This window comes from Camelus dromedarius, chromosome 1, assembly GCF_036321535.1.
Source record: "Camelus dromedarius isolate mCamDro1 chromosome 1, mCamDro1.pat, whole genome shotgun sequence".
Classification (NCBI taxonomy): Eukaryota; Metazoa; Chordata; class Mammalia; order Artiodactyla; family Camelidae; genus Camelus; species Camelus dromedarius.
Window position 1 is genome coordinate 104,397,988 of NC_087436.1, and position 27,429 is coordinate 104,425,416.

Sequence of the window (27,429 nt, forward strand, 5' to 3'; positions counted from 1 at the left end):
AGTAAACAGTTAAAACAAAGAAAGATAAGGCCACAATGAATTCTGCCCTTGGTCACTGAAACAGATTTATAGTATGAGGCAGGATTAGCTCACAAGAGAGAAGCCAGTGACTGGAGCAGACTTGAAGAGAGAAAGGCCATATACAGTATAATGCGGCCTGTGAGTAATTTAAAAGGCTTGCAGTAAAGAGAGAAGCACAATAACTTTGACTTAACCACTAACGTGTTTTACAAATGACCTCCCCCTTGAAAACTGAGGAAAAAGTGATTTAAAGATGCGAGGAACTGTATTTACAATGACATAGTCTGAGCAAAAGAATGAATGCTGAAGATATCAAAGCTGAGGGGGAGAAAAGCTACAAACAGTGAGGTTTTAAAATGTCTACTGATGGAAACTTTTCAAAATAGCCCAGGACACCAGAAAGACCATTTCTGTAGGGAAACACTGAAGAAAGTTACAGTTTTGCATTCGTAAGGTACTTGTGGCTCCTGTTTTATGGGACAGTAAAAGCTTACCACAATCTAGAGGTAGTTTTTACTCTAAGAAAGATGATTGTATGACTAGACCGTGTCCTTGAACATTACACACATGGTTCCTGTACTAAATGTAGCCCAACGAGTCTGCTGCAATTTCTAAGAAACTGAACAAAGGTATAACCGAAGTGCAGGAACAGAAGTGACATAAAAACGGTGAGCCCAGCATGCACGGCCAGCACACAAACCTGAATCTCAACTGAATGAAAAGAAATGCTTTCTGAGTAGGAGACATTCGTGAAGACACTCAGTACTGGGGAAGACAAGACAAAAAAAGAAAAAAAAAAAAAAAAAAAAAGGCAGGGAGAGAAATGGAAAGAAATTATATTTGCATTTTTATAATCTTACAACTATCTGTTACTTAAGTACTGTCTTCCAGCTATTTTAGTTGGTCATCTAGTAAAAGCATCTTGCTTTAGGGTTACAATGATGTTTTGGCCTAGGCTACCAAAAAAAAAAAGTAAATAAAAGCATGCTTTTGCTAAGATTTTCCTCATTATACAATAAGGGCACCATCTACCAATTGGTAGCAAATACTTCTCATGATATTTTTTTGTTATATGTCAACAAGGCAGAAAAACTCCCTGCTGAATGAAATCACTGGGAACATTCCAAGTTCAAAATAAAATGTTTAACTTACACATAATACAAGTTATGTACAAGATTAGGAGGGGGAAAAACCTGAACAAATCCTGGAACACAAAGATACATTTCTGCAGGGGAAAGGAGGAGGGAACACTGCAAAAATCAACATGTTCCATGCCATTAAACTCATTAACGACTAAATGGCCACATTTAATTCCAGGTAAAAGTTAGAACCTCTTGGATTACCACTATAAATACATTTAAAAAAAAAAAAAAAGGAACACAGAGAAATAACTATCAATGGTGACTGAGAATAGAGACTAGGTTAACGTATGTTGCATGTACTGCAGGCAAGGCAGAGGCATTTTTTTTTTTAAAGCTTTTGCACAGACTTCATATAATCTTAAAAAAAAATAGGCAGGCCTTTACAAGATTTGACTTGCTGAAATCCAAACAATTTCAACCCATGAAAAGTCATAAGACTTCAGCTTTAAAAAAATAATAATAATAAAATAAAAAGAACAGTTCCAGCCTTAGACCAAAAAGACCTGGAAGAATATGGTAATTAGATTAACAAGCATGGTCAGGCTTGGAACCTGAATGTACTTAAGAGCAAAAACTCCAAGGGGGCAGGGAGAACCACCTATTTGGTAACAAAGGTGTGCTATATATTGTGATATAAAAAAAGGTATGGTGAAAATGTACCTTTTACTAAAGCTTATACAAGTTCCTTGGTCCATGAAAACTATGTTAGATTTTTGTCTTCTAGTTTGATTAACTTTTACTCCGGCCACATCTCTATTTTTTTGCCCATTTAAACAAAACCAAACAAAACCCAACCAAACAAAAATTACAGCTGAAAAAAAAAAAAGGATTTCCAAAAGTTTGTACATTTTGATGGGTTTTTTTGTTTGTTTTACTGTGGCTTCTGCACTTCAAATCAGCACTTGTAGGTAATGGGGTTTCTGAATAGTAATTATCACCTGGTATGAAAAGTTTTCCCAAGAAACCACAAAAGATTGTTCATTTTTTTCTTTCTCCTTTTCTGTCAACACTGTGCAGCACTTAAGTCAGTGTGAGTCCTGGCAAAGGACGGCGGTTAGGACACGACTGTCGCTGTCGATGACGTGACGTTGGTTGAATTTGTGCTGACATTTGTGTAGCTTCCCTCGCTGTTTGTGTTTGATTCATTAGGGGGCACTTGGCTTGAATTGGCTCGAAGGATTGCTCCCGCCGCACTGCAATGTGGCCGCGGCCCTGGTTCTGGTGTGTAGGTAAAGGTAAGGCTGGTGGAATATATGATTCCGTCATTACGGACCAAAGTTACTGGAACCTGGACTGGCTGCCGGACCCATCTCCAACCTTCTCGGAATGCAGAAATGTCTGGGACAACACAGAGCATACTCTCTCCACATCTGAGGAGGAAACAGGAATCACTTAAAAGTGAGGCAAAGTTTAGAACTGAAACTTAAAATAAGGTTGCATAATACATTAAATTAGTATCAGGAAAGAATCTCACATACCCAGCCCCCATCAAAAACTCGGGATGATGTAAAAAAGTTGTTTTAAGTACCTGTACATAGTTTCAGCTTCTACATCCCCAAACCAAACTCGTAAATTTGGAGTGAAATTCTGTCCTGTAAGTTCAAGCATTGCTACGTCCCCACCGCCATTCAACTGCAAATCACAGAAAATCAGAACAATGTTAAGAAAACTTTCCATTTTTCATTCAAGTACACAGATGAGTTTCTCATTCGACTATCTAATTTGTGAGAAAATGGATAGTTAAAATGTTTCCATTAAATGAGATGATTAAGACAAAGTGAACTAAAAATATCTCAAGATAACATACAAATTGACTTAAATTTAAATTTCTTGCATAAAACCATGCTCCTTCTATTTTCTTTTTTTAATCAACAAATGATATGTAACAAAAATCTAATTTATTGTGAAATGAAACCATGCTAAACCACAGCTGGGAGTGGCTGCGAAGGGCTCAGTCAGTGAGTAAGTGGTCTCACCTGAAGGCTTTCTACGACAGGCACAGGCGTGACTGGGGCCAGAACAGGGCCCATCCCCTCATAAAACGTATACTCTGCCTTATCCGTACTGATGATTGTCCAGGAAGCCCCATCATTTATCATCTCTTTATTTGGTTCTTTCGGGCATGGAGTGGCCTTATGAAAAAAGAATGTTTAGAAATTGAGTTTTATATACATCGCAGTGTAAGAATTTTACCAAATAACACTCATAGACTGGCATTAACATGAAGAGAACTTAGTATAAATTTATAAACTTCCCAAACATGGTGCTTAGCCAAAGCAAGCAGAATGTTAATATGCAAACCTCACATACAGGTAGCAGTTTTATTTTAACACAAAATATTTCAGTGATATATTAAAAATCTTTATAAACCAACACAGCCTTTCAGGGTAACCACTTAAGAGTACACCAGCACCTGCATAATTTCTTTAATAAAAGATGAGTATTTGTGATATAAACAGCTGTTTAAAACTCTTCAGGGATCCCTAAGAATGAGAGGGAATGAGAGCCCCTCCTGCTCAGAGATCAGCTGGAATCTTCCGTACTTTCAGCAGGAAGGAACCAAGATGCTAACTGACGATCCTCTACCCCTACCTTCAAACACCTAGGCCAGACCACCAGGGCTGGGCTGAGGAGACTGCCTGGGTGCGGCCATCTCGCTGGAAAAAGTCTCCAGGTGTTCACAAATGAGTGTCACGGGAAAGTGTAACTTCTATTAAATGACTCGTTCGTGTCACAATGTCCTCGTGAGAAAAGCCCTCAGAGTAAATACAGGTAAGAATTAGCTCTTGCCACCTGCCTTCATTACCACCTTGAGACCCCACTGTAAATCCGATGCGAATTATAAACCCTCCCCCAAAATACGCGTGCATCTATACACAATGTCATCTGTATGTAACCTCAGGGGATTCACTGAACATTCAAAATCTACTTTTGGATAACCTGAGGGGCTTTTTGTTCCCTGTTTCTCAGAGAACATCTTTATGGTTTTGAGTTCTTCCTTGAGGCAGGATGACTGCCATGTCTGAGGAACATCTGGGCTAAGGACCCTTGAACTTGAGATAAATACCTGAGCACAGCTTCATGTATTTGGGTACAGTTAACATTAAATGAGCTTCTATATGCTGCTAACCTAATAGTTCGCACATTTTAGATTTCACTGGTAATTTAAAAACATACCTGAAACTGGATTATTCTTTCTTGAGAAAGGCACAAGTACATTCTTTCTGTGTCCTTAAGGTAGAATGCACACTTATGGAGCTGTGACACAGGATCGTCTGCATCCAGTAATGCAGTCTGCTTATCAACTTTCCTAATTATCTATATTTCAACAATTAAAAAAGAAAAGGCCATCACATATGGAGAGTTTTCATTTCATTCACTGTCAAGAGTATGCAGAAAGAACATGCTATATAATAATACATCACAATTATCTGTCATATACTTACATATACAAAAGCATTTACAAACAAAGCTAGGTATAAAAAACACTTTGAGATGTCAAGCATGTTAAGAATGTGGAAATGTCACTTTGTTCAATGAACTAAAAAAAACAGAGCAGGCAGGTACTTGTTTTCTGTATCAGTGCTTTTCAAACTTTAATGTCCATACAAATCATATGGGGTTCCTGTTAAACATGTATCTGTTCTGATCCTATAGACCACATGTGGGGCCTGATAGTCTGCATTTCTAGCAAATTCCCAGTTGATATTAATCCTGTTGGTCTATGAATCATATTTTGATCTGCAAGTTCAGATGACCTTTCCAAATAGACATAATTGACAAATATTCATTCCAACATCAAAGGAAAAATTATCTCTGAAGGCCATTACGGGTATGCTAGTCAGGACAGTCCATTATTATCTTATATGTTTTTTTTTTAAAAAAAAAAACCTCTAATAGGTATCATTTTGCAGATTGGGAAACAGGCTCAGAGGTCAGGTAAGTACCTCAAAATCACCTGGTTAGTAGCTGACCGGCCAGAATGACTCCAGTGCTGGCTGCCTGCCTGGCCTGAGCTCTCTCCATTACACACTAGGACCTCACAATCCATATATTCCACAAAACACACATGGATATCCGAGATCATCCTATCAAACCTTAGATGTTACTTATCACATGGAAAGTAATCACTGAGTGTTTGATGATTATGAAGATCACTCCCAACAGCATACAAACACATTAGAACTATTTCTCTTCTAAAATCAGAAGCAGGGTGGGGAGGGTGTAGCTCAGTGGTAGAGCGCATGCTCAGCATACGTGAGGTCCTGGGTTCAATCTCTAGTACCTCCACCAATAAATAAGCAAATAGCCTAACTGCCTCCCCCCTAAAAAAAAATTAATTAAAAAAAATCAAATCAAAAGCAAAGAAAACTCTTCCATGATTACACGTAAGTGCCCTTCCCTCTTACCACCCTGTTTCTCGTTCCCCTTTATGGAAAAATTCCTCTTCTTTACCGCCCCATCTCCTGAAATCTCCAGCCTTTTGTCTCAAAGTCTCCACTGCAACTGCTCTTGGCGAGGCCACTAAGTACTTCAAGACAGATGAATCCCACGGGCACTCCTGTCTTCATTCTTACTAGCTTTCTCAGAAGCATCTGACCCACACGTTCTTCTTCCAGGGATACACCTGCTGTAACTGGCCTTTAGTGGCCCAAAGCCAAGTCCTCAGACCTCTTCTCTCTCCACACCCCATACTTGCTACACTCTTCAAAGGCTAGCAACTTCTAAATTTCTATCTCCAGCCATAGCCTTTCTCGGGCACTCAGCTTATATATTTAACTACCTATTCAACAGTTCCACTAAAATTGCCTATTAGTAGGCCTCCCAGTCTTAAACAAAAACAGAATTTTTGATTTCTTCCTAAACGTGATCCTCCCTCAACTCACAGCTCAATAGATGACACCACATTCACTCGATCCCCAAACCTTGGAGTTATCCTAGACTCCTTGCTTTCTCTTACATCCAATCTGTCAACAAATTCTGTTAGTCTGTTTTCAAACAAATCAGTCACCTCTCATCACCTTACCAGTACAATCCCAGGTCTAAGATATCACCTCCTGCCTGACTTATGACAAAAGCCCCGCCACCTTCCCCTCTGCTTCCACTGCTTTATCTCTATGCTGTCTTGTCCATAGAGCAGCCAGGATTATTCTACCAAGCACAAACCAGCCATCATTCCCTGTTTAAAACCCCCCAGTGGCCTCTCACCACACATAGATAACGTAAAGTCCTTACCCCAGATACAGAGAGGGACTTGACAAGGTGCTGTCCTAGACTAACCTGGCGGCATCGTTTCCTGTCACCTGCCCCTCCATCCCTCCCCTGGCTCTGGCAATGGCTTCCTTGCTAGTCTTCACACATTCCCTTCCACCTTAAGTTCTTTTTGTCCTCATTCTGTCTGCCTAGAATGTTCCTCACCCACTTTTTGGTTTCCCAGCTTCATTCTGGTCCCTGTTCAAAGAGCCCTACTTCCAAAAGGCTTCCCTGACCACTCTAAGCAGTCCCCCAGCTCCCCATCCCTTTATCCTGTTTTAATTTGTCTTCCTATCACTTATATTAACCTTTTTAGTGCATTACATGGGTATTTCTGTAGCTGGTTTTTGTCTGTCATACTACCAAAACGTAAGCTCCAAGAGGAAAGGAAGTCTACCTTGCTCACCAATGTATCTCCAGCATCCAGACAGTGCCTGGCACATAGAAGGTTATCAGTACGTTGTTAATAATGGTACTGCAACTTTCCCTAAGGTATTCTCTGGGTCCTTCTTTTTTATTGCAGTATTTTTATACTCAGAGCCACATAGTTTTGAATGTTAAAATATTCAAATAAAGAGGACTTTCAAGCAAGGCAGACTGGTACTTTACATGAAACTGTAAGTGAAAACACTATTTTAAGATTTGAGTCTGTCTTCTAAGTGGTCCATATATAGGCTGTTGCTGATCACAGGCATAACCTCTGAATTGTGCTTTTGTAGCACAAACATTTAATGCCAAAGCAAATAAACATTATTGTCCTTAGAATAGAATGACACAAAATGAATGAGAAGAGAAAAACTAGAGCAGAGGTTGCTTTGATTTGTTTTTCTTTCCAATTTTTACACCCTTCTTTCCCTACCTTTCCTCTTTTTATAATTTGTTTTAGTTTCAAGCTTTTATAACTTAATATTACTATGTTTCATATATTTTGGCTTATTAAGTTGAAATGGGAAATAAAATCACCTTGTACAACCATGATATAGAAAAATATAACAAAACAAAAATAAAATGATGCATTTACTTAGATTAATTATAGATCAACCCAGTACTGCTGTAATAGTCCCAGAAAACATCAGCCAATGAAATAGTCCATCAAAGAGATAAATACAAAGCATATTCAGGAACAGTAAAGCTAAATGATCTTCTGTTCACTCAACACTGACCTCGAATCAAACTTACTCATAAATCCCCTCCATCTTTAATACAACTACATCGTGTTCTGTTTCAGAAAAGGAGGGGGAATACAGTAGAGGGTGTTTAAGGGGTTTTGCTTCATTTTGCTAAGAAAAGCAGTTTTTTTTTTTTTTTTTAGTTTCAAAAAGCCCTAACCACTAATCCTCTCTCCAAGAGTAAAAAAGATACCAATTTTATTTAACTTTTAAATCTATCTTCTTGTGGGAGAGTAAACTAATAAAAATTATGCTTGTATTTTTAAAGAAATTTAAAATTTCTATGCTTTTGAAAACCTGGTCCTATGTTGGGATGCAGCAGGTACCACAAAAAATGAGTAATGCATCTGCGTTAAGAAATCATACATCATATTATAATTTTATAGTGCCCTCTATCAAACATGTTTAATATACAACCAAAATTTATTAAACATAGTATAACAGGAAGTCATTAAGAATGTATTGATAAAAATTGAGTAATTGCTTTAAAGCATTTTTTAAATAAGGTGGGCTATAATTGCCAATGATAAACAGCAATGATTATTGATATATTCTTTCTAAATTAAAAAGCATGAAATTGAGGTGTATTTTTACATTTGAATGTTGTGACTTTTCTGTTTTCTTAATTTTTACTACATATATCACTAAAAAAGTAGAGCCATACCAATCTTGGGAGTGCCATGCCAGTAACTGAACATACAAGTTTGACCGTTTGCCCATAATGGATGTATCCATCGCGGACTGTGAATTCCTCTCCTTCTGATTCATCATCATCCACTGCAGCGCAATGGAAACAGAGATCAAATTATCATCTATTAGAATTCACTAATCTATGACAAAACTTAATATATTTGTATGTCTTTCTATCAAAAAGAATTTAACAATTTCTCACTAAAAACATCAAATGCATATTTTTATACTTACAGAGATGAATGTAAAATGCTCCCCACTGCTGAGAACTGGCATGGAAATTACCTCCTTCTACATGCAAGTATCTGGTACTAACTGTCTGGGATCGAAGTCGATTAAACAGAGCCACCTTTGTTCCTGAGGCAATGCATACTGCAAAGAAAAAACAGCTCTTATTTATGTGATGGGAGTGGGGGTGGGAGTGGAGAGCAAGAAGGGAACTGTATCTGGTAAGTTATGACTATTCTTTATTATAGTTTAATAATTAATAAATTCTAACAATTTTTAATCCTCCAAGAAAACACAGATACCCCCCCAAAATCAAGAGAACTCTTTATAATGCCAAGCTAAGGACACATAATATGTCCATAAAAATCATTTTTAAATGAGAGCTACACAGTATGTTTAATGTAGTGCTATTCATTAAAAGGAAGTTACTTTTAAAATAATAAATGTCCATAACCATAACGTTACCAGGGAAAGGGGGTGGGAAGGGACAAATATGGGAGTTTGAGATTTGCAAATGTTAACCACTGTATATAAAAATAGACTACAAACAAAATTCTTCTGTATAGCACTATATTCAATATCTTGTAATAACTTTTAATAAAAAAGAATATGAAAATGAATATAAGCATATATATGCACGACTGGGACATTATGCTGTACATCAGAAGTTGACACACTGCAACTGACTACACTTCAATTTAAAAAAAATTTAAAATAATAGCTGTCCAACAGGAGGAAATTGATTGAATAAACTATATCATTCACCTATTTAAATAATGTATCTAAATGTACTGAAAAGAAAATACCTCCCCGAAATGTCACTGAATGAAAAGCAGAATATAAAACACTCTTTATGCTGTGGTTTCATTAGGTAAATATACATACATTTTTAAGTGGCTGCATGTGTCTCCATATGTTCACATCCAGTCCTATGGAATATATTCATAAAGAGGGGTCTAGAAGGATGTTTACCAAAGTTGATGGCATTGCCTCTAGATACTGTGATTTTAGAGATTTGGTTTCTTTTAAATACTTTAAATATAGCAAAGCATGAAAATTCTTGAAAAAATAACCACATCTATGTAAGTGGGAAATACTCCAAAAGTGAAATACGTTCTCTGCCATCAAGAAACTTAGAGTCAACAGTAATACAAAGTTAAAGAGGTTAAATAAAACCATGTAATTTGAATTGGAAACAGCCTAAACGCATATTATCTACCTCCTGATGCAAGGACACTACATCACTATGAAGTAGCCTTGCCCTCCAGCAACAAACAACAACAAAAAAGGACCAAAGAACAACAAACTTAAATCTGATCAAGCTTCTAAGAGTCTCATGCTCTACGGGCTGAGCTAGCCGGGCACACTGATCAAGCTTCTAAATTAACTACTGACAAAGACTCTCTCTGGACCAAACTTCAAACAGGCTTCTCTGAGCCCTGTTTTCACTAAGATCCTTCCTTAGGCCCTGTCACTGCCCTGCCTAGACCAATTATTGTAAGAATCCGAAGTCATCCTCCCACCTTTGATATGTGATCAAGTTCCTTGCCCCCAGCTTTATATCTGATCACCTAGGCCTGTCTTTACAAAACTACTGGTAAGCTAGTTTGTCCAAAATCCCCCTGCCCTTATTATCTCCTCTTGGTAATTTTCCATCTACTGACCCCCTCAACTCTGCTCCTTGGCTATAAATCCCCACTTGTCCTTGTTTTTATTTAGAGTTGAGTTTAGTCCTATACTGAAGTCTCAGTTCACTACCACAATAGTAGTGAATAAAATCTGTCTTAACCACTTTTAGTTAGTTTCCAGCTCCGTTTCTAAAGCTTTGGCACCCAATTTATAGAAAAATACATTAAACTACACCAGGGAAATACAATTAGCAAATCCAGTATGTGGAAATCTCTTGTGGTCAACTGACTCAGTCTCTTGAATAAATAAATTAAAAGAAAGGAGAGAGAGTGAGAGTGAGAGAGAGGGAGAGGGAGAGAGAGAGAACAGAGAGATGGAGAGAAAATCCACAAATAAAAAATGCTCAAGGACATGTCAACAAAATATATAGTGTAACATCTCATGGATCTTACTTGATTTTGATTCAAACAACAGGCTAAAAAAACTCCCCACATTTTAAACAGTTTTAACTTTGAGCACTGACTGGGTATTTAATGACACTAAAAATTATGTCTTTTTATAGTTGGCTTATGTTTGTTTTTATGTGATCATGGTACTGTAATCATATTAGAAAATGAGATTCTAGATATTTCAGAGATACACAGAAACATTGATAGATGATATAATGTTTGCGGATTTGCATAAAACTAAAATGATGGCAAAGGAGAGTGTGGGTAAGGTAGAGTTACAGATGAAGATGAATTAAGCCTGGCCTGGAGTTAAGATCACTGCTGAAAGTTAAGAGGATGAACACAAAAGGTTTCATGTCATTATGCAAGCTACCTTAGTATGTTTGAAAATTTCCATAATATAAAGCAAATGATGATAATAATGACCAAGTGGACTAAAAACCATCCATTATATAAACCCCATAAGTTCATAATAAAACAAAACAAAAGCAAGGAAATAGACCAAAATCCTAAAACCTCACTGGTCACCTTCAAAGAATACATTGCTATTTTGCAAATTATAAACAAGCACTTATCCTGCCTTTTCTCCAGACTACATTTAAAGCAAACATCCAACAAATGTAAAGTTTAAGAATAAAAAAGAATTAAGAAAAGCATCACTTTGTGACCCTTAATGAAATGCTGCATTTAAGCAGCCATCATCAGGGCTACTAAAATCATTTGGCTACAGGTTGCTGAGGAACTTTATAACTGATGAATTAGGCTAACAGCTCACCTTACTATAACCCATCTTAACATAACAAGAAGTGGGATAACCACATATTGTGACTTCTGATTGGTCAGAAATGAACACTTATAGGACCAGCTAACTCTAAAATAAAGTCTAACCAGCAGTTTATGGAAAATATGAGAGGCAGAGGAACGTGTAATCAGCCAGATCCAGAAAATGGAAATTCCACGGGAAAAATGGTCAGTCTCTTCAACAAATAAATAACACGGAAGGAAAAAAAGGCTAGTGGGGAAGAGAAGAAACTATTACAAATTATTATTAAAATTTATGAATTTTGTTTGGATCCAGGTTTGAATATATAAGTCAACTTAAAAATAACAACAAAACCACAACTGTAAAAAGATATTTCTGAGATGATATGGCAAATCTGCACATGGACTGGCCATTAGGTGGCATTAAAGAACTACTATCAACTTTTGTTGGCATATTGATGTTTAAAAGAAAACGATCTGTTAGAGAGTCACTGTTGCAAAAAAGGTTGAAAGGATAAGATGTTTGAGATTTACAATAAAAAATTCTAGGAAAAAACTAGAGGAGGAAGGTGGTGGTGATAGAGATAATGAAACAGAAGTGGTAAAACCTATTGAGGCCAGGTGGATGGTCACCTTACACTACTTTCTCCCTTTTATTTAAGTTTGAACGTTTTCATTATAAAATGTTAGAATGAAAAAAGAAAAATGGCTGTAGAGGTTGAAATGTATAATTCAAACAGCATTTATCTGCCATAGTCTAAAAATGTGCTGGTGAGATAGCAGTCTCTGCCAGAGCAACCATGTCAAAATTTTTGTTTTAGGTCTCAGGATGGCCTTCCAAAGCCCATTTGATGTAAGAGTGTTTCTCAAAGGGGTGCTTTTGATACTCTGCATGGACCAACTCTTTGTGGAATAGGAATTATCTTTGGCACTGCAGGACACTTAGACACTCAATGCAAACATTACTTCCTCTGTCACTGTGACAGCAAAAAGAAAAATAACTCCAATATTTCCAAATGCCTCTGGGGGGGCAGTGAGGAACCAACTCTGGTTAAGAATTACTTCCCTAGACCAGGCACTGCCCATTTTGAGTTTAAAAAAAAAAAAAAAGACAATAAAGACAGCAATAATAATTGAATGTGATATTTTCAGAAGTGAGGGCCACAAAAATATTTGTGAAGAATGAATGGGCTACTGAAAAGCAATTTTTAATTTAAAAAATAGTTGAATTTGTCTTACTAATTCATGCTGAGAGTTGGGGATAAAAAAGAAAACTCAAGTATACATACAGTCAGCATTTTTCAACGACTGCTTCTTTTTGGAAGGTTTGGAGATGACTTTTATCCGCTTGCTGAGGAACACACCGATGTCATCACTGTTGCCATAAAACATCTTTACAGACAACATGAAGTGCTTTCTCTTGTCCGAATCAGATATGTACAATGTTTTGGCCGTGCAATAGTTCTGCAAAAGAAAAGGAAAGTTTTAGTGGCACCAATACCCTGTTAGTTATGCACCTACCACTCAGAATGGCTATCACTAGGTTTGGTTAGACTTAAAGGCAGTAATTCCACTGAAGAGCTTGATAAAACCAACTGTAAAAAGTACTGAAATTGATCTCTGAAAACAAAGTACAAAGTCTTCCTTATCAAGTATACCAAATACTAACATTGTATTGTTTTGCCCATCAAAAAGACTTCTAAAAGATAGTCTTTTCTTGTTCTATATTGTTCTACAACTATTTCACAGAATTACCAGTGTTACAGCAGTATTTTTTTTAAAATAAAATTCTACAGTTAAAAAAAATCCACAATTGTCTTTCTGCAAATAAAAAACAGAAAGAAGGCTATCAGAATTCAATCAAATTATGTGAAAGATTTTACCACTGGTCCTTCTCAAAATAGTACATACAATTTTTTTATATATAGCCGAACACTAAAGTAACCACTGTATGTCTGAAGAAAGCAATGTTAGACTAACTGGATGATTACACTTTAAAGAACTATTTTTTTTTAAATGGCCAACTTTGCTGAATGGGATAATTCATATTGTTTCACCAAAAGAACAGAATTTAAAGGCACTAGAGAAAATAAATACAGTAAGGTATTACATCAGTTTACCAGAAAATAAATTCTGGTAACTGAGAAGACAGTATTAAAGAGTAACAGCACTTGCAAAACAATTAAGATACTCTGAAATGCTGCTATTTCAACTATATATGACAATTCTAAAATCTTTTCTATTCCCCTGATCTCTGTGAATTAGGGAAGAGACTAAATTATTGATCTCCGTTTCCAGATTGCGTAAGTAATGCTCAAACACAGCTTAAACATTTAAAGTACCTGAATTACATTTAAAAAAAAAATCAATGCTATACTTTAAAATTAGGCTGAACAAATTTCTTTTACTACCTCTGCTGTGTGTTCCTTTTAAAAAGTAGGGCAAATGCCACTCATTCAGAAAATAGCTAATGTGTGGAGGTTTTTGAGTCTTTAAAATATTACTCACAGCCAATTTTAGTAACAGAACAAAAATAGTGCCATAGTTTATTTAATTTCTTAACAGCAAAGTTATATAAGAAAATCTAGGTGCCATCTTGAATATTTTACACTTGATTAAGTTTTTATAAATTCAAAAGCTTTGAGAGGCTTTGTTCGGCAGAAAACAAAGTTACGATAAAGCTAATAATAGTAAAATAAGAAAAATAAAAAAAAAACAGCACTTTGCACTCACACAACTCCTTTCACTCAGGGACCTCCAAGTGCTCAGGGATGCTGAGTCATCAGTCCGCTATACTTTAAAAAGCACTGAGGGTCAAATAAAGCCTAAATTATGGGACTGTTCTGCAACATAAGACAAAGTCTAGGAAAATGGGTATTGATACACTAAAGCAGACAGTTGCAAATGAAATTTGTATCTAAATGATGGCAATTACATTCTAAAGGCATAACAAAAATAATGAGATCACTTAATTTGAGTGTTAACATCAAGGGATATGATCTATATCAGAAAAGAGAAAATACTGAAATGTAGCATAAATTAGAAGATAGACGGGCAAACAGGAAAGGAGAAAAGAGCAGAGAAGATTAGATGGTAATACCTACACTCAAAGGACTTGATTTCGTTTGGAAAAAAGCAGATATACGTATACCTCCTTGGAAGGAAAGGAAATACATCCCTAATCACAAAAGTAAGTATTTCAAATCTAAATCCTGAGATAGCTTTATTAGCTTATATTTTAAAAGACTGTAAGACCACTAACCACAAACTACTCAAATTTCATAAGAGAAAACCGGGGAAAGTCACTGACTCAAGAGAAGTATTACGACTTTAAGAAAATAAGTAAATAAAAACTGAAGTTACATAGGCTTCATCATACCAAAGGCTAAATTAGATAACAAAATTCTAGAACATGGCATATAATAAATTTTTCTATAAGACAAAGAACAGTTTAACTTAAAAATTTTGAAGCTCTTCAGGCAAGAAAACGTTTGCCCTGAAATGAAAAAGAAATACTAGGTATAATGCTACAAAGATATTATAGAAATATTTGAATTTTAGAATTTGAATTATAGAAACAAAATAATGCTAGCAAAAGAAGTGTAGGGGATATAATTTTTAAAAATAAAAATACAAGTGTGCTTATTAGATAAATAATTCATGTTGCAGAGCAAACTATGCAAGACATAAAACTGAGGAAACGACTATTTAAGAAATTAAAAACATCAGATCCAAAATATTATCAACATATAGTCAAATATCATGACAATAAAAATAGGGGCTACATATACTAGAACTCTGCCATAATGAATATTAAAGTAAGCACAAATACCAAATAATGCAAAATAAATATTCCTCCCTTTTCTATAATGACTAATTAATTCAATGAACAGACTTGAAGGAAAATATTACCTTAAATGAGTGGAGGTTGAGACAGGAGTCAAAGTACCTCTTTCTGAGGTTCAGCATCCATCCCACCACTTGGTCCATCCTTGCCTACCTGGATCCAAACTTACCTCGTTTTTGTACCTTTATGCTCCAAGCATGTTTATGTTGTTCTTTGTGCCCAGAATGCCTCCTCCTGACTCTCAACAAGTCTTACTCTATACAGACTTCTCTAATAGGATTTTTGATTAAAACTAAATAGTAACATATAATTTTGGCTTATAGACACTCTACCAGCCTATAAACGAGGTGTTTCAAGTACTAGTTAATGCTCAAGCTCTCAGGTTTTCATTTTCTCTTCTGCAAATTTCTAGGGCTTGGGGAAAGGATATAACAATAGAAGTTGAAGAAAGATGTGCTAGGCAATGATGCTGAGAAAGGCAAGTGGGGATGCTGTTTGGCATCGCCTCCCTTAAAACTGCTGGAAGCTGAAATCGGTCAAAGTGAGCACTGAAGGTCAATTAACACAGTTACATGCACATGTAGCTAGAGTCCCTGGCTTCTCACGACCTATCTGGTTATCATTCACAGTTCCAAGTGTCTAGATGCACAGCTTGGAGACATGTAACTGAGACTTTCTATACAACGAAAAACAGATGAGATATGACCAAGGATTATTTGTTCAACCCACTACTTAAATATATCTTTTACTTTGGCTCAAGGGTTATAATTCAGAAATATTTTATACTGCTCTATTTTAAGATGAAACAACTTTTATTGTAGGTTTTATCCCACACCTAATTTAAAATACATAGTTGACAAGCCTTACCGATGAAAATTATAAAGACACAAATGACATAAACATACTCAGATTTGAAGAGGTTGATATTAAGTCTTCTTATTGTGCTTGCTATCTGTAAAGTGACTAAAATTGAATTTGAGAATACAGATCCCCTAGTTCACCACCCTCAACCTTGCCCTCGAACTCCTATCCCTAGTGTCAACTATAACACAGCAAATACTAAGATATTCAACAAGACTTACTGAATAAGGATATAGCTTTTTATGCACTATTTTAAAAAACATTCTTGTGGTCAGCTGGGATCAGAATTAAATATTTTTCAAATTTTAATATCAAGGGAAAACAAAGTAATAGTTAATGCTAAGTCAGTGAAGAACTATTTTTGAATACTAATGGTAGAGACTGAAATGACTGCTTTCTAATTTCATAATACACAATTACTAAAACTAATTCATAGATTTTATTCCCTAGCAAGTTAACCAAAGAAAATCCCTGTAAGTGAGTAAAGCTAATTATGGCTGTTCTTGTCTACACAGCATAGTTCTGCTCCACAGTGAAAGTAAGTAAAACATTTACGATCTTTATATAACCCATTATACTTTGCTTCTAGTATAAGACTAAGATTAAAAGAGTGGAGTAAAACATTATTGAACTAGTATCCTCATTGGTGTTTGAATACCACGCCCCTGTCAGACGGATGAGCAATTAGCCTCCTAAATTTATGACTGGCACCCAACAGAAATCAGATTCACAGCCTGCTAAAACTGCTGGCAAGCTGAGGACACTTTCTGTGTGCCACCTTTATGCGTCAACAGCTCAAGCTCCATGAATCACGACTAGACTGAGAAGTTTAATTCTGGTTCTGATTTATATATTCAAAAAGTGCTGCCAAAAGCCATAAAAGAAAAAAAAATCAACACACAAAAACAAATAAGGAAACTATATTCCGGTACCATAGAACTTTTATGGGGAACCAGCATAGTATTAATTTACCTTTCCTTCCAAGTTCAGCTGCTGCATTTCCTGGTCACTATTTCCTATTCCAATAAATGCACATGGTTGAGATTCTTGTTCAGAACAACCATCGCGTTCCATTTGTTCTTTTTTTTTCTTCCATCCACTGCCCATAAGATACACACAAGGAGGAGGGCAAAAAAACCTAAAACAAGGGGGAAAACATAATGCAATTACATTCGAGAAAGCATTTCCTTTTTTGAACATATGAATACAAAATCATATTCAACTACACAAAGTTAGCTCCTAAACATTTTGGTGAGGCTTTTTGTAATGCAAATAATTATATAACTGAAATTACACACTCAGTTCACCTAGATATTTTTTAGAGCAGAGAATATCCCTTTAAATTTTTGCACAGCTGAGTTTTGGACTACTGCAGTTCAACAAATTCAGCGTACTCTAACATATTACAAAACATGGCATGCCACCCCAGAATCTGCAATTACTGATTAAGGTCTACTAGAAATGAGGTATTATTAATTAATGACATTCTTGGTATAGATATTACACTTAACTTTATTTGGTAATTAACCTGGAAAATGGAATTAGAGCAATGGCCCAAAGTACAAACTTTCAAAATATTAATACAACTAGGTAAAAAATTAAAAACAAAATGAATCACTGGATTACTATGTCTTCTATATCTTACATCCTGCTGCATAAGGATGACTGCATGCATGTGGATGATGGACAGAAAAATACACTATATCCTTTCAACTCACAGACAACTAGCAGATTTGTTTTGCTAGCTGCCAAAACCAACTCACAAATTCTTCCCACCTAGATTAACTTCTGTATAATATTCTCTTAGCAATTATAAAATTATCTATTTCAAAGCATAGCTCAAGGCCCATACTTTACATAGTCTGGACCACCAATCCAGACCTTACGTAGGGTATAATTCTTTTGTTCAATCACACACACTGACTTATACATACTTTAAAACATTTACACCATGTCTCATCAAGGGGCCTGAAAACTCAAATACCTACTCAAATAGCTGCCAAGTAAACTCAAATAGTAGCCAGGTAAGTAACATAAATGGGTGGGCCAGGTGTACAATAAGTAAGTAGGAATTTAACCCAAAGAAGTAGGTTCCCTACTTGCTTTCTTGAAACACAATAGCCCTCATGGTAAGTCCCATTTTTTTGTATAGTTATGAGCATAGAAAATATTTTCTTAATTCTTTTAAACCCACCGTAAGGAAGAAAAAAAAGAGCTTAACTGCAACGATGAACAGCCACTGGTGTGTGACTCTCGTGACAAGGAAACAATAGGGAATCAAAGCAGCGAGGATACGCGCGCTGCTTGCTTGTGGCTGAACTATGGGCACGGGGGCCCAGTGATGGTCACATCCTCCAACAGTTCTGATAGATGCTTGAAGTCAAATTTTATATGAAATTCCTAATTTTAAAATCTGGCAAAAATTTACACTTTTTACCACTTTTTAGGCCAACAATGTGCAGACTTAAAAAAAAAAAAGAACTGTATTCACGCGTATGTCTATATATACACACACAGACACCATCAAGCTGACTGAGCTCTCAGGCCATCCTACGGGAAGGTGTGTCTCCTTGTTTGCTCTCCCCTCAGTACCTACCACAGTACTGGTTGAACTGAGTCAAAATATATGATAGCACCTACTTTCTACTCAACTCTCCAAAAGACGACGTTAGAGGTAATTTATATATAATTTATAAGAAGTGAGCTGGGTTTATTTAATATTCATTAATTCACCAAAAACTTCTTTACATCCCTAATCTGTACCAGGCACTGGAAATATACTAGTTAAAACAAACAAACAAAAAATTCTTGTCCTGATGGAACTCACACTCTAATAAGAAAGACAATTTAAAAAAGGTAAATGACTAAAATAACATATATACTCTGTCAGCTGATGGTCTAAATACTGAGGGAAAAAAATAAAGCAGGGAAAGGGTACTTAAAATGTAGAAGACTTGGGTGGCCAGGGAAAGCTTCTTTAAGAAGGTGACCTTGAGTCACAACATACAGCCATGGGTATCTATGGTAAGAGCACTGCAGAAGAGGGAACAGCACGTGCAAAGGTTCTAATGCAGGAAGGACCACAACGGACAGTGGGTAAACAACAGACCAGTGTGGCTGGAGCAGAGAGGAGGAGGAGAGCAAGAGGAGATGAGGCCAGAGTAATGGGGAAGGAGACCAAGTAGGCTGGAGGGGTCAAGCTAAGTGAGGAGGGAAAACTTCTGGGGTCTTCTCCTCTTTATCTGAACTAACAGAAAGGAATTGGAGCCACTTTTGTGCCTGCATACTGTCATTGTGGCCGTGGACACAGAGGTCACAGGCGAGGCAGTGGGCTCAGCTCCAGGTCACTCCAAGTGTGGAGGGATGCCTGGACTAGCTGGGTTGGTTCTGGAGCTGGCTCAGTTCAAGCCTACAACAGGGATCTTGCTGGCCTCTGATGCTGGGAATCACCCAATGCTTACCATGGCCAGACTCAAATACCTAGCTGGCATACTATCAGGAAGTTGAGAAGGCATCAATTTTGGAAACCTGTTTCCTATTGGCATTTTATTGAACAGTGACAGGTATTAAGACTCCTTTAGTAGGCTGGTATACTAGTTATAAAACTCAAAGAGCTGTGCTTTAGTATAATGTACCAAATATAGTAATCAAATCAACAGGTTATCACAAAAGGTACTTGTATTTCACATCCAAAAAATATAGAGGACTGAAACTGTAAAAAGCTCAGGTGCTCCTGGTTTTCTCAAGGGCACTGTGAAAAAATGGCCTCAAACCAACAGGGCACAAAATCAGACAGGTTGACAAGAAATTCTTTATCACTTAAAACATTGACCAAAATTCTATACTGAAAGTGCTTTCCAATCATGTAATAAACCTAAGAAAAATGAGGACTCTGCAACTGCCTCTGAACTAGCTTTATTCTTCTATCAATTGTACAACCACTCAGGAAAAGCTGTGATGCACGGGAGCACCAAATCCAATATAAGCATTCATATTATTTCCACCACAATGACAAGATCATATTTTAAATATTCCAACATTGCCACTCCCTAAAAGTTAGTTGATGAATCAAATCTTTTATTCCAGAGACTTTAGTAGTAATATAATAATCAAATAAAAGATGAGCACCTATACAAAAAAATGGGGGCAGGGTATAGCTCAGTGGTAGAGCACATGCCTAGCAAGCACGAGGTCCGGAGTTCGATCCCCAGTACCTCTATTACAAAATAAATAAATAAATAAAATATAATTACTTCCCCCTCACCCCCATAGAAGTATACAGTGCTGTATGTCAATTATATCTCAATAAAAACTGGAAGAAAAAGTATGATTTTTTAAAAATACAGACAAAAGAAAGGAAATTAAAGAGAGTAGGGGGTGGGGAGGGTATAGCTCAAGTGGTAGAATGTATGCTTAGCATGCCCAGGTCCTGGGTTCAATCCCCAGTATCTTCTCTAAAATTAAATAAGCCTAATTACCTCCACCCCCTTCCAAAATAAACTAATTAAACAATACAGTAATAAATAAATAAAATACAAAACAAAGCTGAAAAAAATAGAGTGGGGATAAGAAAAAATGCCACTCAATTAACACAAGAAAAATTAGAATACACCTTTATAATGGGATACGAATTGATGCTTTTCTGAATTTGGACAGTTGGCCAGTTTGCACCACTCAGTGAAAAGTCTGACCAATAAGTGGCTAGCTTCCAGCTTAACAGCTGCTATCAAAGAATATTTTATGAAACAATGTGTCTTTATTTTCTAATGTTTCCCAGTAGCTACCTCTAAGCAATTATGACAAACAATGCTTTTGTCTGCCACTTGGCGGTGATATGCACACATTTATGATTTTATTCATTTCCTAGTTCAAACAATCAGTCTTTTCAGAGAATGATTCAACAACTTTTTCCTCAGATTCTGAGATGAGGTCTGGAAAATACCTTACAGATTCAAAGGAGCCTTTTTATTCAGCCCAATATATAAGGTTAGACAAAATCCAAACACTTCATCATTTACATTATCTGACTATCTTGGCAGAATCACTGCCCTTTGATGATTATTCATACTTCCCCTGACACAAAGTTGAAGGAATGTTAGTATGTCAAATGGCATTTCCATCTCTTCAATGGAAATTTTCCTCCAGACAAAATAATTTTGTAAAATTTATTTTCCAATATAGAAAGACCTTCTTTAATAAAACAGCAAAACTAACCACTAACATAAATGGGATACCGGATGTGTTATGCAAACAAATACTCATTATTAGGCAAAAAAGCGGATACTGAGAACAATTTAATATTTTAGGATAAAACTTCCTGACCAAATATTTCTAGCATCATTCACTGGAATTATTTTGTATGCCAAGAGGACTGTGGTCATGTCCCCACGTTACCTCATGCCTAATGCCTTAGCAGCTTTTCAGAAAGGCCTGAATCTGATCAACAAGAAAGAAATCAGATCTTCCTCTTTCCACTGCACTCCACCGATGAGTAAGGGACAAGACCTCTTCCAGGAAGAAAATAAGTCTTGCCAATCATCCAGGAGGCTGGACTGTGCTAGCAGTCTCTCACTACTAATACTGTTTTAAAAATCAAATACTTTTAAGAAGTTTCTACCCTTATTGTACCATCAATGCATGTCTTTTCTGGAAATTTTAATAATACAAATAAGTTAAAATATAGGCAAGTAGTTACTCTGGCTTTTTCATCATTTTTTCTTCACTCTTGGGAGTCTCGAAGCTTAGATTCTTTGAGCTTTCTTTAACTGGGGTTTTAGACTGACCAGACTATTGCCAAATAACAGAAAGAAACTGAAAACAGAGGCAACCATAATAAAAGATAACCATTAAATCACCCACTTTAACTTGGATAAGCCACTATAGCTTTGTATTTTTAATAATGATTAACAAACTGGAATCTTATCTGGACTTAGGTGTAATTTTGAGTAGCTCTCCCCCTTCTGTTATCCCCACTGAGCCTCAGCTATTCACTGTAGTATTAACTTAGACAGGAGGGAAGGGGGCAGGGCACAACCATTAAAGAATGACACAGCAACTGCGGACAGGACATAAATTGGTTAGAACCAAGACGGTGGGAGAGTCAACCCCCAGTAGACCTTGAGGCCCAAGATGGCAGAAGATTCGACTTCCAGTAAACCTTGAGCTTCATTATGCACCCATTGTATTATACCAGCATGGGAAACGGCATACCCACAGGTGCCATGACATTTCCAAGGCTAACCATTCAGGCCAAAAAGTGGGTGGTGGCCCAATTCCTGGGAATCCCCACCCCTTCCCCAAAGCAGCTGGAATAATTCTCCCACTTGCTAGCATATGAAGTTACTGAGCCCTAGCCACCTCCACACCTCATGGCCAATCCCACTTTCCTAGGCTGACCCCATGCTCTAAGGCTGCCTCTCGCCTCATGAGATGGCACGAATTCTGTCCATGGAATGTGTGTCTCCTAAGCTGCTCTCCCTTCTGAGTGAGACAGGCCACATTCTATGGAACGTGTGTCTACTAGGACCTCTCGTGCTCTCACCCTTGGAGACAGCCCACACTGTCTATGGAGTATTTATCTGCCTGAATAAATCTACTTTCACTCTACTATGGCTCACTCTTAAATTCTTTCCTGCGCGAAGCCAAGGACCCTCAATTGATAGGGCACGTCCCCAGGAACTCGCCTGGGACCTGGGACATGGCCATCCTCTCCCGTCCCATTTTCCTGCAACAAAATGACATAGTGACTTTTAAAATTCCTAGCAAGGAGTTTTTTGCATAGTACTTGGAACCTAATGGGTTGTTAGAAATGAAGAATAAATGAGTTAATAAATGAATCCAATTGTATGAAAATGGATCTTAAAAAATCCAGAGGGGAAAAAAGCAACACTGCCACTTGGCAGCTATACAATGAACATCTGTTTAGTCATAGTTCCATTAGATCCAGCCCAGGCTCACTCACTAATGGTAAAAGAGATAATCCAGGGCAAAGTTAAGATTACAAAGTTTGTGTTCTTTTGGCATCTTTAGGTTCTCTAGTTCTTCTCCATCCTTAAGCCATGCTGTAGATAATTAACACTCAAACACGACACGGAAGGCCATGAAAATTAGAGGAAAAAAACCCTGAAATTAAGAATTACAGACCCAGGAGTTCTAATCTTGCCTCCCTCAATTCCTAACTACAGTGAAACTGAGCATATTTAAAATCTCTGATTTTGTTTCCTCACTCACAGAATGGGGATTACAACATGCCTACTCTACAAGATTACTCTGAGGGCATCTCCAGAACAATGTCTAGCTCACGACTGATAAAGGCAAGCGATTTCTTCTTCAGATTCACTATGAAGTGCAGGGCTAGCCTTCTAGACTCATCTCAGGTAATGAGGGTACTGACTTGTTCTGTTTTGCTTAGGGGGAAAAAAAGACAATCTCCTAAATACACACAATTCCATTAATGGAAAAAACAAAACAAAACAAACAGAAACAAACTCCTGAATTTCCAGTATCAACTTCATACAAAAAGGGACCTCTATCCTGATCTGGTTTCTATGTCCCAAACTGTAGATGCCAACTTCTTCCCATACTTAACTCTAAATATATGATTGTTTTATTAGTAAAGTAAGATAAAATAAGCAGAAACTTAGTAAACTTGAATAACTAAAAAGGAAAACTTGGTTTGAGTCCTAAATACTGTTTTCACCTGTTTATCCTCTTTGAGGATAAAATTATCTAGAAAGTTTCACGTTCTTTTCAGCTCAGATTTAGAGGTCTCTGAGGAAGATACTACTCAAATTTCTTCTAGCACATAAATCATTGAATATACTACATTTCCCTTCTCTTATGCATATGCTGAGATTTCCTTTATTTCCCAAACTCTAAAATTCCATTCATTCCTTTCAACCCAACACCCAAGCCTGAGTTTCCATTCCTTCTCCCACTTCAGTTTTGGTCTTTCTAGCCAATCCAAAAAATATCTTTCATCTTCCCCCATAAGCAACATTTGTCCACAAAATGCTTATCGCAAAAATGCTATCTGAAGACAAAGACGTGAGAAACTCAACAAGAAAATTCCAGGAACCAAGTGAGAAAACAAGTAACAAAAGCCCACAATTATACTCCAAAAAAGCTGAAACTTGAAAGATATTATGACAAATATTAAACATACACAGCCCTGTTATAACTGAATTTGACTAGTCTGATGTAGAGGTAATTTCTGTGGTGTCACATTCATGTGGAATGAGTACCAGCTCAGCCTTGCTGGTTTTCTTCATCTGAACAGGCACAGGGTCATGGTGGAGAAAGCTGGGAGGATTTTTCTTTACAATCACCCCATAATTCAATTTAGGGGGCTGTTTAGCCTTTTCCTTTTAAAATGGTACTTTGGGGTCACCTTTCTTTATAGAACTACATTTTCCACCAAAAGGAAAGCTACTTTTTGTATGAGCTAACATATCACAGAAATACTTAGGGACCATCGTGCAGCCCAAAATAAAAATTATGGATTATTTCATTTTGTGAAATCAGAGATCCTGCCATAGGACCTTTACTAAATAAGCCACAATTTACTTTGTTCTGCCTCTTCAGTAGAGACAAATCCTCTAATTTTCATTTTGTACTTGCAAATTAAGCCAAGAATAGAAACCACAGTCTTACTTGCATAATAATACATCGTTTGCAAATTCTTGTGATAGTTATTATTAGCTATTAATTAAATATCCACCAGAAAAACAATAATCTTACCTTTTCTCGTTTCCATATGACTTCTGTGCAACTTTTGCGTGAAGAATAAGTACTGTTTGATCCCCTCGCTCTTTTAAATAATTTCGCATAGCTTCCCTAAAATAAAATATAAACATTACTATTACAAGGGTAAGGTTTAGAATGTTACCAATCTCTGCAATGAGAAGAATGCTTAAGAATATTTTCCAAACAAGCAAATCTAAAAAGGAAAATAAAGCAAAATAATTTCATAAACTAAATTTAAAGATGATACAATGGGGAAATAAATACTGCTCATCTTCAACTCTATACTTTGTTCTTTAAAAGAACTGTCCCTCACTCTTGGAATTTATGATGTAACTCAATTAAACCACAGTTACAACTTACAGAATAACTAGAATCACTGTGTACATTGTTACTTTGGCTTTAAACTGTTTATAAAATTAATAACATACAATATTTTTGTATTTAATAATCTAATTTAATACCACCACCTCTTCCCTGCCCCTCTCAGCTATTAGAATGAGTGTTTTTCACTGAATACAAAGCCAAAAGAAATCATTATGTCATCCAAATTTATTATTATATGTTCTTAAAACAACCTTCCATAAGGACTAAGGGCTATCATTTATATATAAACACATAATTACCCTCAAAGATATTGTTAAACATATAAAATTTAATAAAAGCTAATACAAATTAGTGGAAAATTGAATTAAATTTTGGAAAAAAAATACATTACTTTAAATACAAAATACTCCAACTACCTATTTATTATGCAAATACTGTATAAGAAGTTCAGTGTCCTAAATATATTTATTCACCCAATTATTTTGCTAAGTAATACAAGAGTATAAAGAACACAAGGTCTACATAGATTAAACTTTCACATTTCTGAATTAACTGCATTCCAATTCTTGAGATATTTTATACATTACAAAATCAAAGACAAAGTGCTTCAAAGACAATCATCAAGAAACCTCTTTTAATAAATTGAATGCTATTTTATTTATAGTATAAATAAAAGACAAATGTGTAAGGGGATGGCTGTACAACAGGAGTTATTAAATGTGGCGAATTCTAGCTTTGTAGCAGCTAGAAACTAAGTGGCCTGGGGCAAATCGCTCAACCTCATCCAGCTTCAGTTTCAGTATCTGATAATAACAGTGATGCTGACATATACAGAGCGGTTGTGAGTGGGGATTAAGTGAGATAACCTGGATGACAGCGCTTATGTTTACTGACTGAAAACCTGCTGGCTTAAGGCAGGACAGGTAGCACTGGGTTCCAACAGATTTGAGAATAATCCCTACCACTGAGAAAGAGCTCAAAGTCCAGTAAAGACAATAAAAAATGTTTGGAAAACAAACTGAAATGAAATACATGAGCCAAACAAAAGTATGACAAAAAGCTCCAACAGGGGATGCTTATGTAAAGGAAGAGAGGGGTGATAAAGGACCACTTCCCAGGAAAATTTTCTTAGAAGAGCCGACTACTAGAAGAAAGAGGACTAGACACAGGGAGTGGGAGGGAAGAGCATGGCATTCCAGGGCCTGGGAGTAGCATGAAGAGGCAAGAATGACCCTGCACATCTGGGTACAGGGAGAGACTCAGGCTGAGTACAAGGCAGCCCAACAACACAACAGCAGCTGAGGTTTCTTGAGTGTTTACTACATGCCAGTCCCTGAACTAAGCCCTTCACATGCATTATTTCATTTAATCCCCATAATCCAAAAAGATAAGTATTGTTAACACCATGCTGAATGTCTTGCAATTAATAAATAAATGCTAGTCAGGAAGTTGAAACAAATTCTCTAAGACTGGAAAGTAAGCCACGGCAACGAATAAAACTGACCAGCTGGGTAGTCACATTGTGAAAGGCCTGTCAAACGCCTCAAAAATCTGACATTTGTAAACTTACATAGTATGTATAAAAGTTTAAGCCAATTCAAATACCACCCTATGACAGATGATGATAAAAGTGGTTAGCAGGTAATAAAAATTTTTAAGGGACCTAGAAAAAACTTAAAATGTTAAAATAAAAAAAAATCCATCTCTTTGAGAATTGGTTAAAGATCATCATTTAATTTGATCTCAACTCCATTATAGAAAAACACCATGCCGTGGAACGTGGATTTTCAATCTACACAAATGGCAAGCAGAGATTTTTTTTTTTAACATACAGTTAATTTTCCTTTTTAGTTAATTCTAGTAGTGGAACAGAGAAAGGGTTTTAGAAAGCATAGAGAAAAGACAAACTTGAAAAAAGACTGACACTAAGAAAGAGGTAATGGAAGACAATACAAAAGAAGAGTCTGCAAGTCTTTTCTTATGGGAGAAGGGTACACTGATAGGTTCTGTTTGACAAATGTCAACCCTGAAGGGCCCTGAACTCCACACTGGAAGTGTTCAATAGGTCGTTGAAAACAACCACCTGTAGTTCCAGAGAGGGATCTGGACTGGAAAAGTGGGGTTCACTGGTATATAGTTCACAAATGAAGCCACGGAAGTGAATGAAATCTCCCAGAAAGAAAACACAGTGACAGGAGAGTTAAGAAAATGCATAAAAGGAAATGAAGAAGAACCAGTAGGGGCAGAACTGAGACCGCGTATTAGATGCTATGGAAGAGGCAACCTCAAAAGAGGGGAACCATCAAAAG

At 36.6% G+C, this 27,429-nt stretch overlaps 1 protein-coding gene across 6 annotated transcripts in view; it reads right to left on the reverse strand.

Annotated features, from left to right (window-relative positions):
• Nucleotides 1–2,164: 2,164 nt before the first annotated feature.
• Nucleotides 2,165–27,429, reverse strand: part of RBPJ (recombination signal binding protein for immunoglobulin kappa J region) — a 199,408-nt gene continuing 174,143 nt past the window's right edge. For all 6 annotated transcript variants that reach the window (XM_031436374.2, XM_031436391.2, XM_031436365.2 and 3 more), the window contains 9 exons: nucleotides 24,791–24,886; nucleotides 17,024–17,189; nucleotides 12,633–12,807; nucleotides 8,510–8,647; nucleotides 8,250–8,362; nucleotides 4,341–4,481; nucleotides 3,140–3,295; nucleotides 2,692–2,795; nucleotides 2,165–2,533 (listed from right to left, as the gene is read on the reverse strand). In XM_031436374.2, the coding sequence (XP_031292234.1) occupies nucleotides 2,218–2,533; nucleotides 2,692–2,795; nucleotides 3,140–3,295; nucleotides 4,341–4,481; nucleotides 8,250–8,362; nucleotides 8,510–8,647; nucleotides 12,633–12,807; nucleotides 17,024–17,189; nucleotides 24,791–24,886 (1,405 nt within the window). In that variant the 3' untranslated portion in view covers nucleotides 2,165–2,217. The remainder of the gene's footprint in view (nucleotides 2,534–2,691; nucleotides 2,796–3,139; nucleotides 3,296–4,340; nucleotides 4,482–8,249; nucleotides 8,363–8,509; nucleotides 8,648–12,632; nucleotides 12,808–17,023; nucleotides 17,190–24,790; nucleotides 24,887–27,429) is intronic.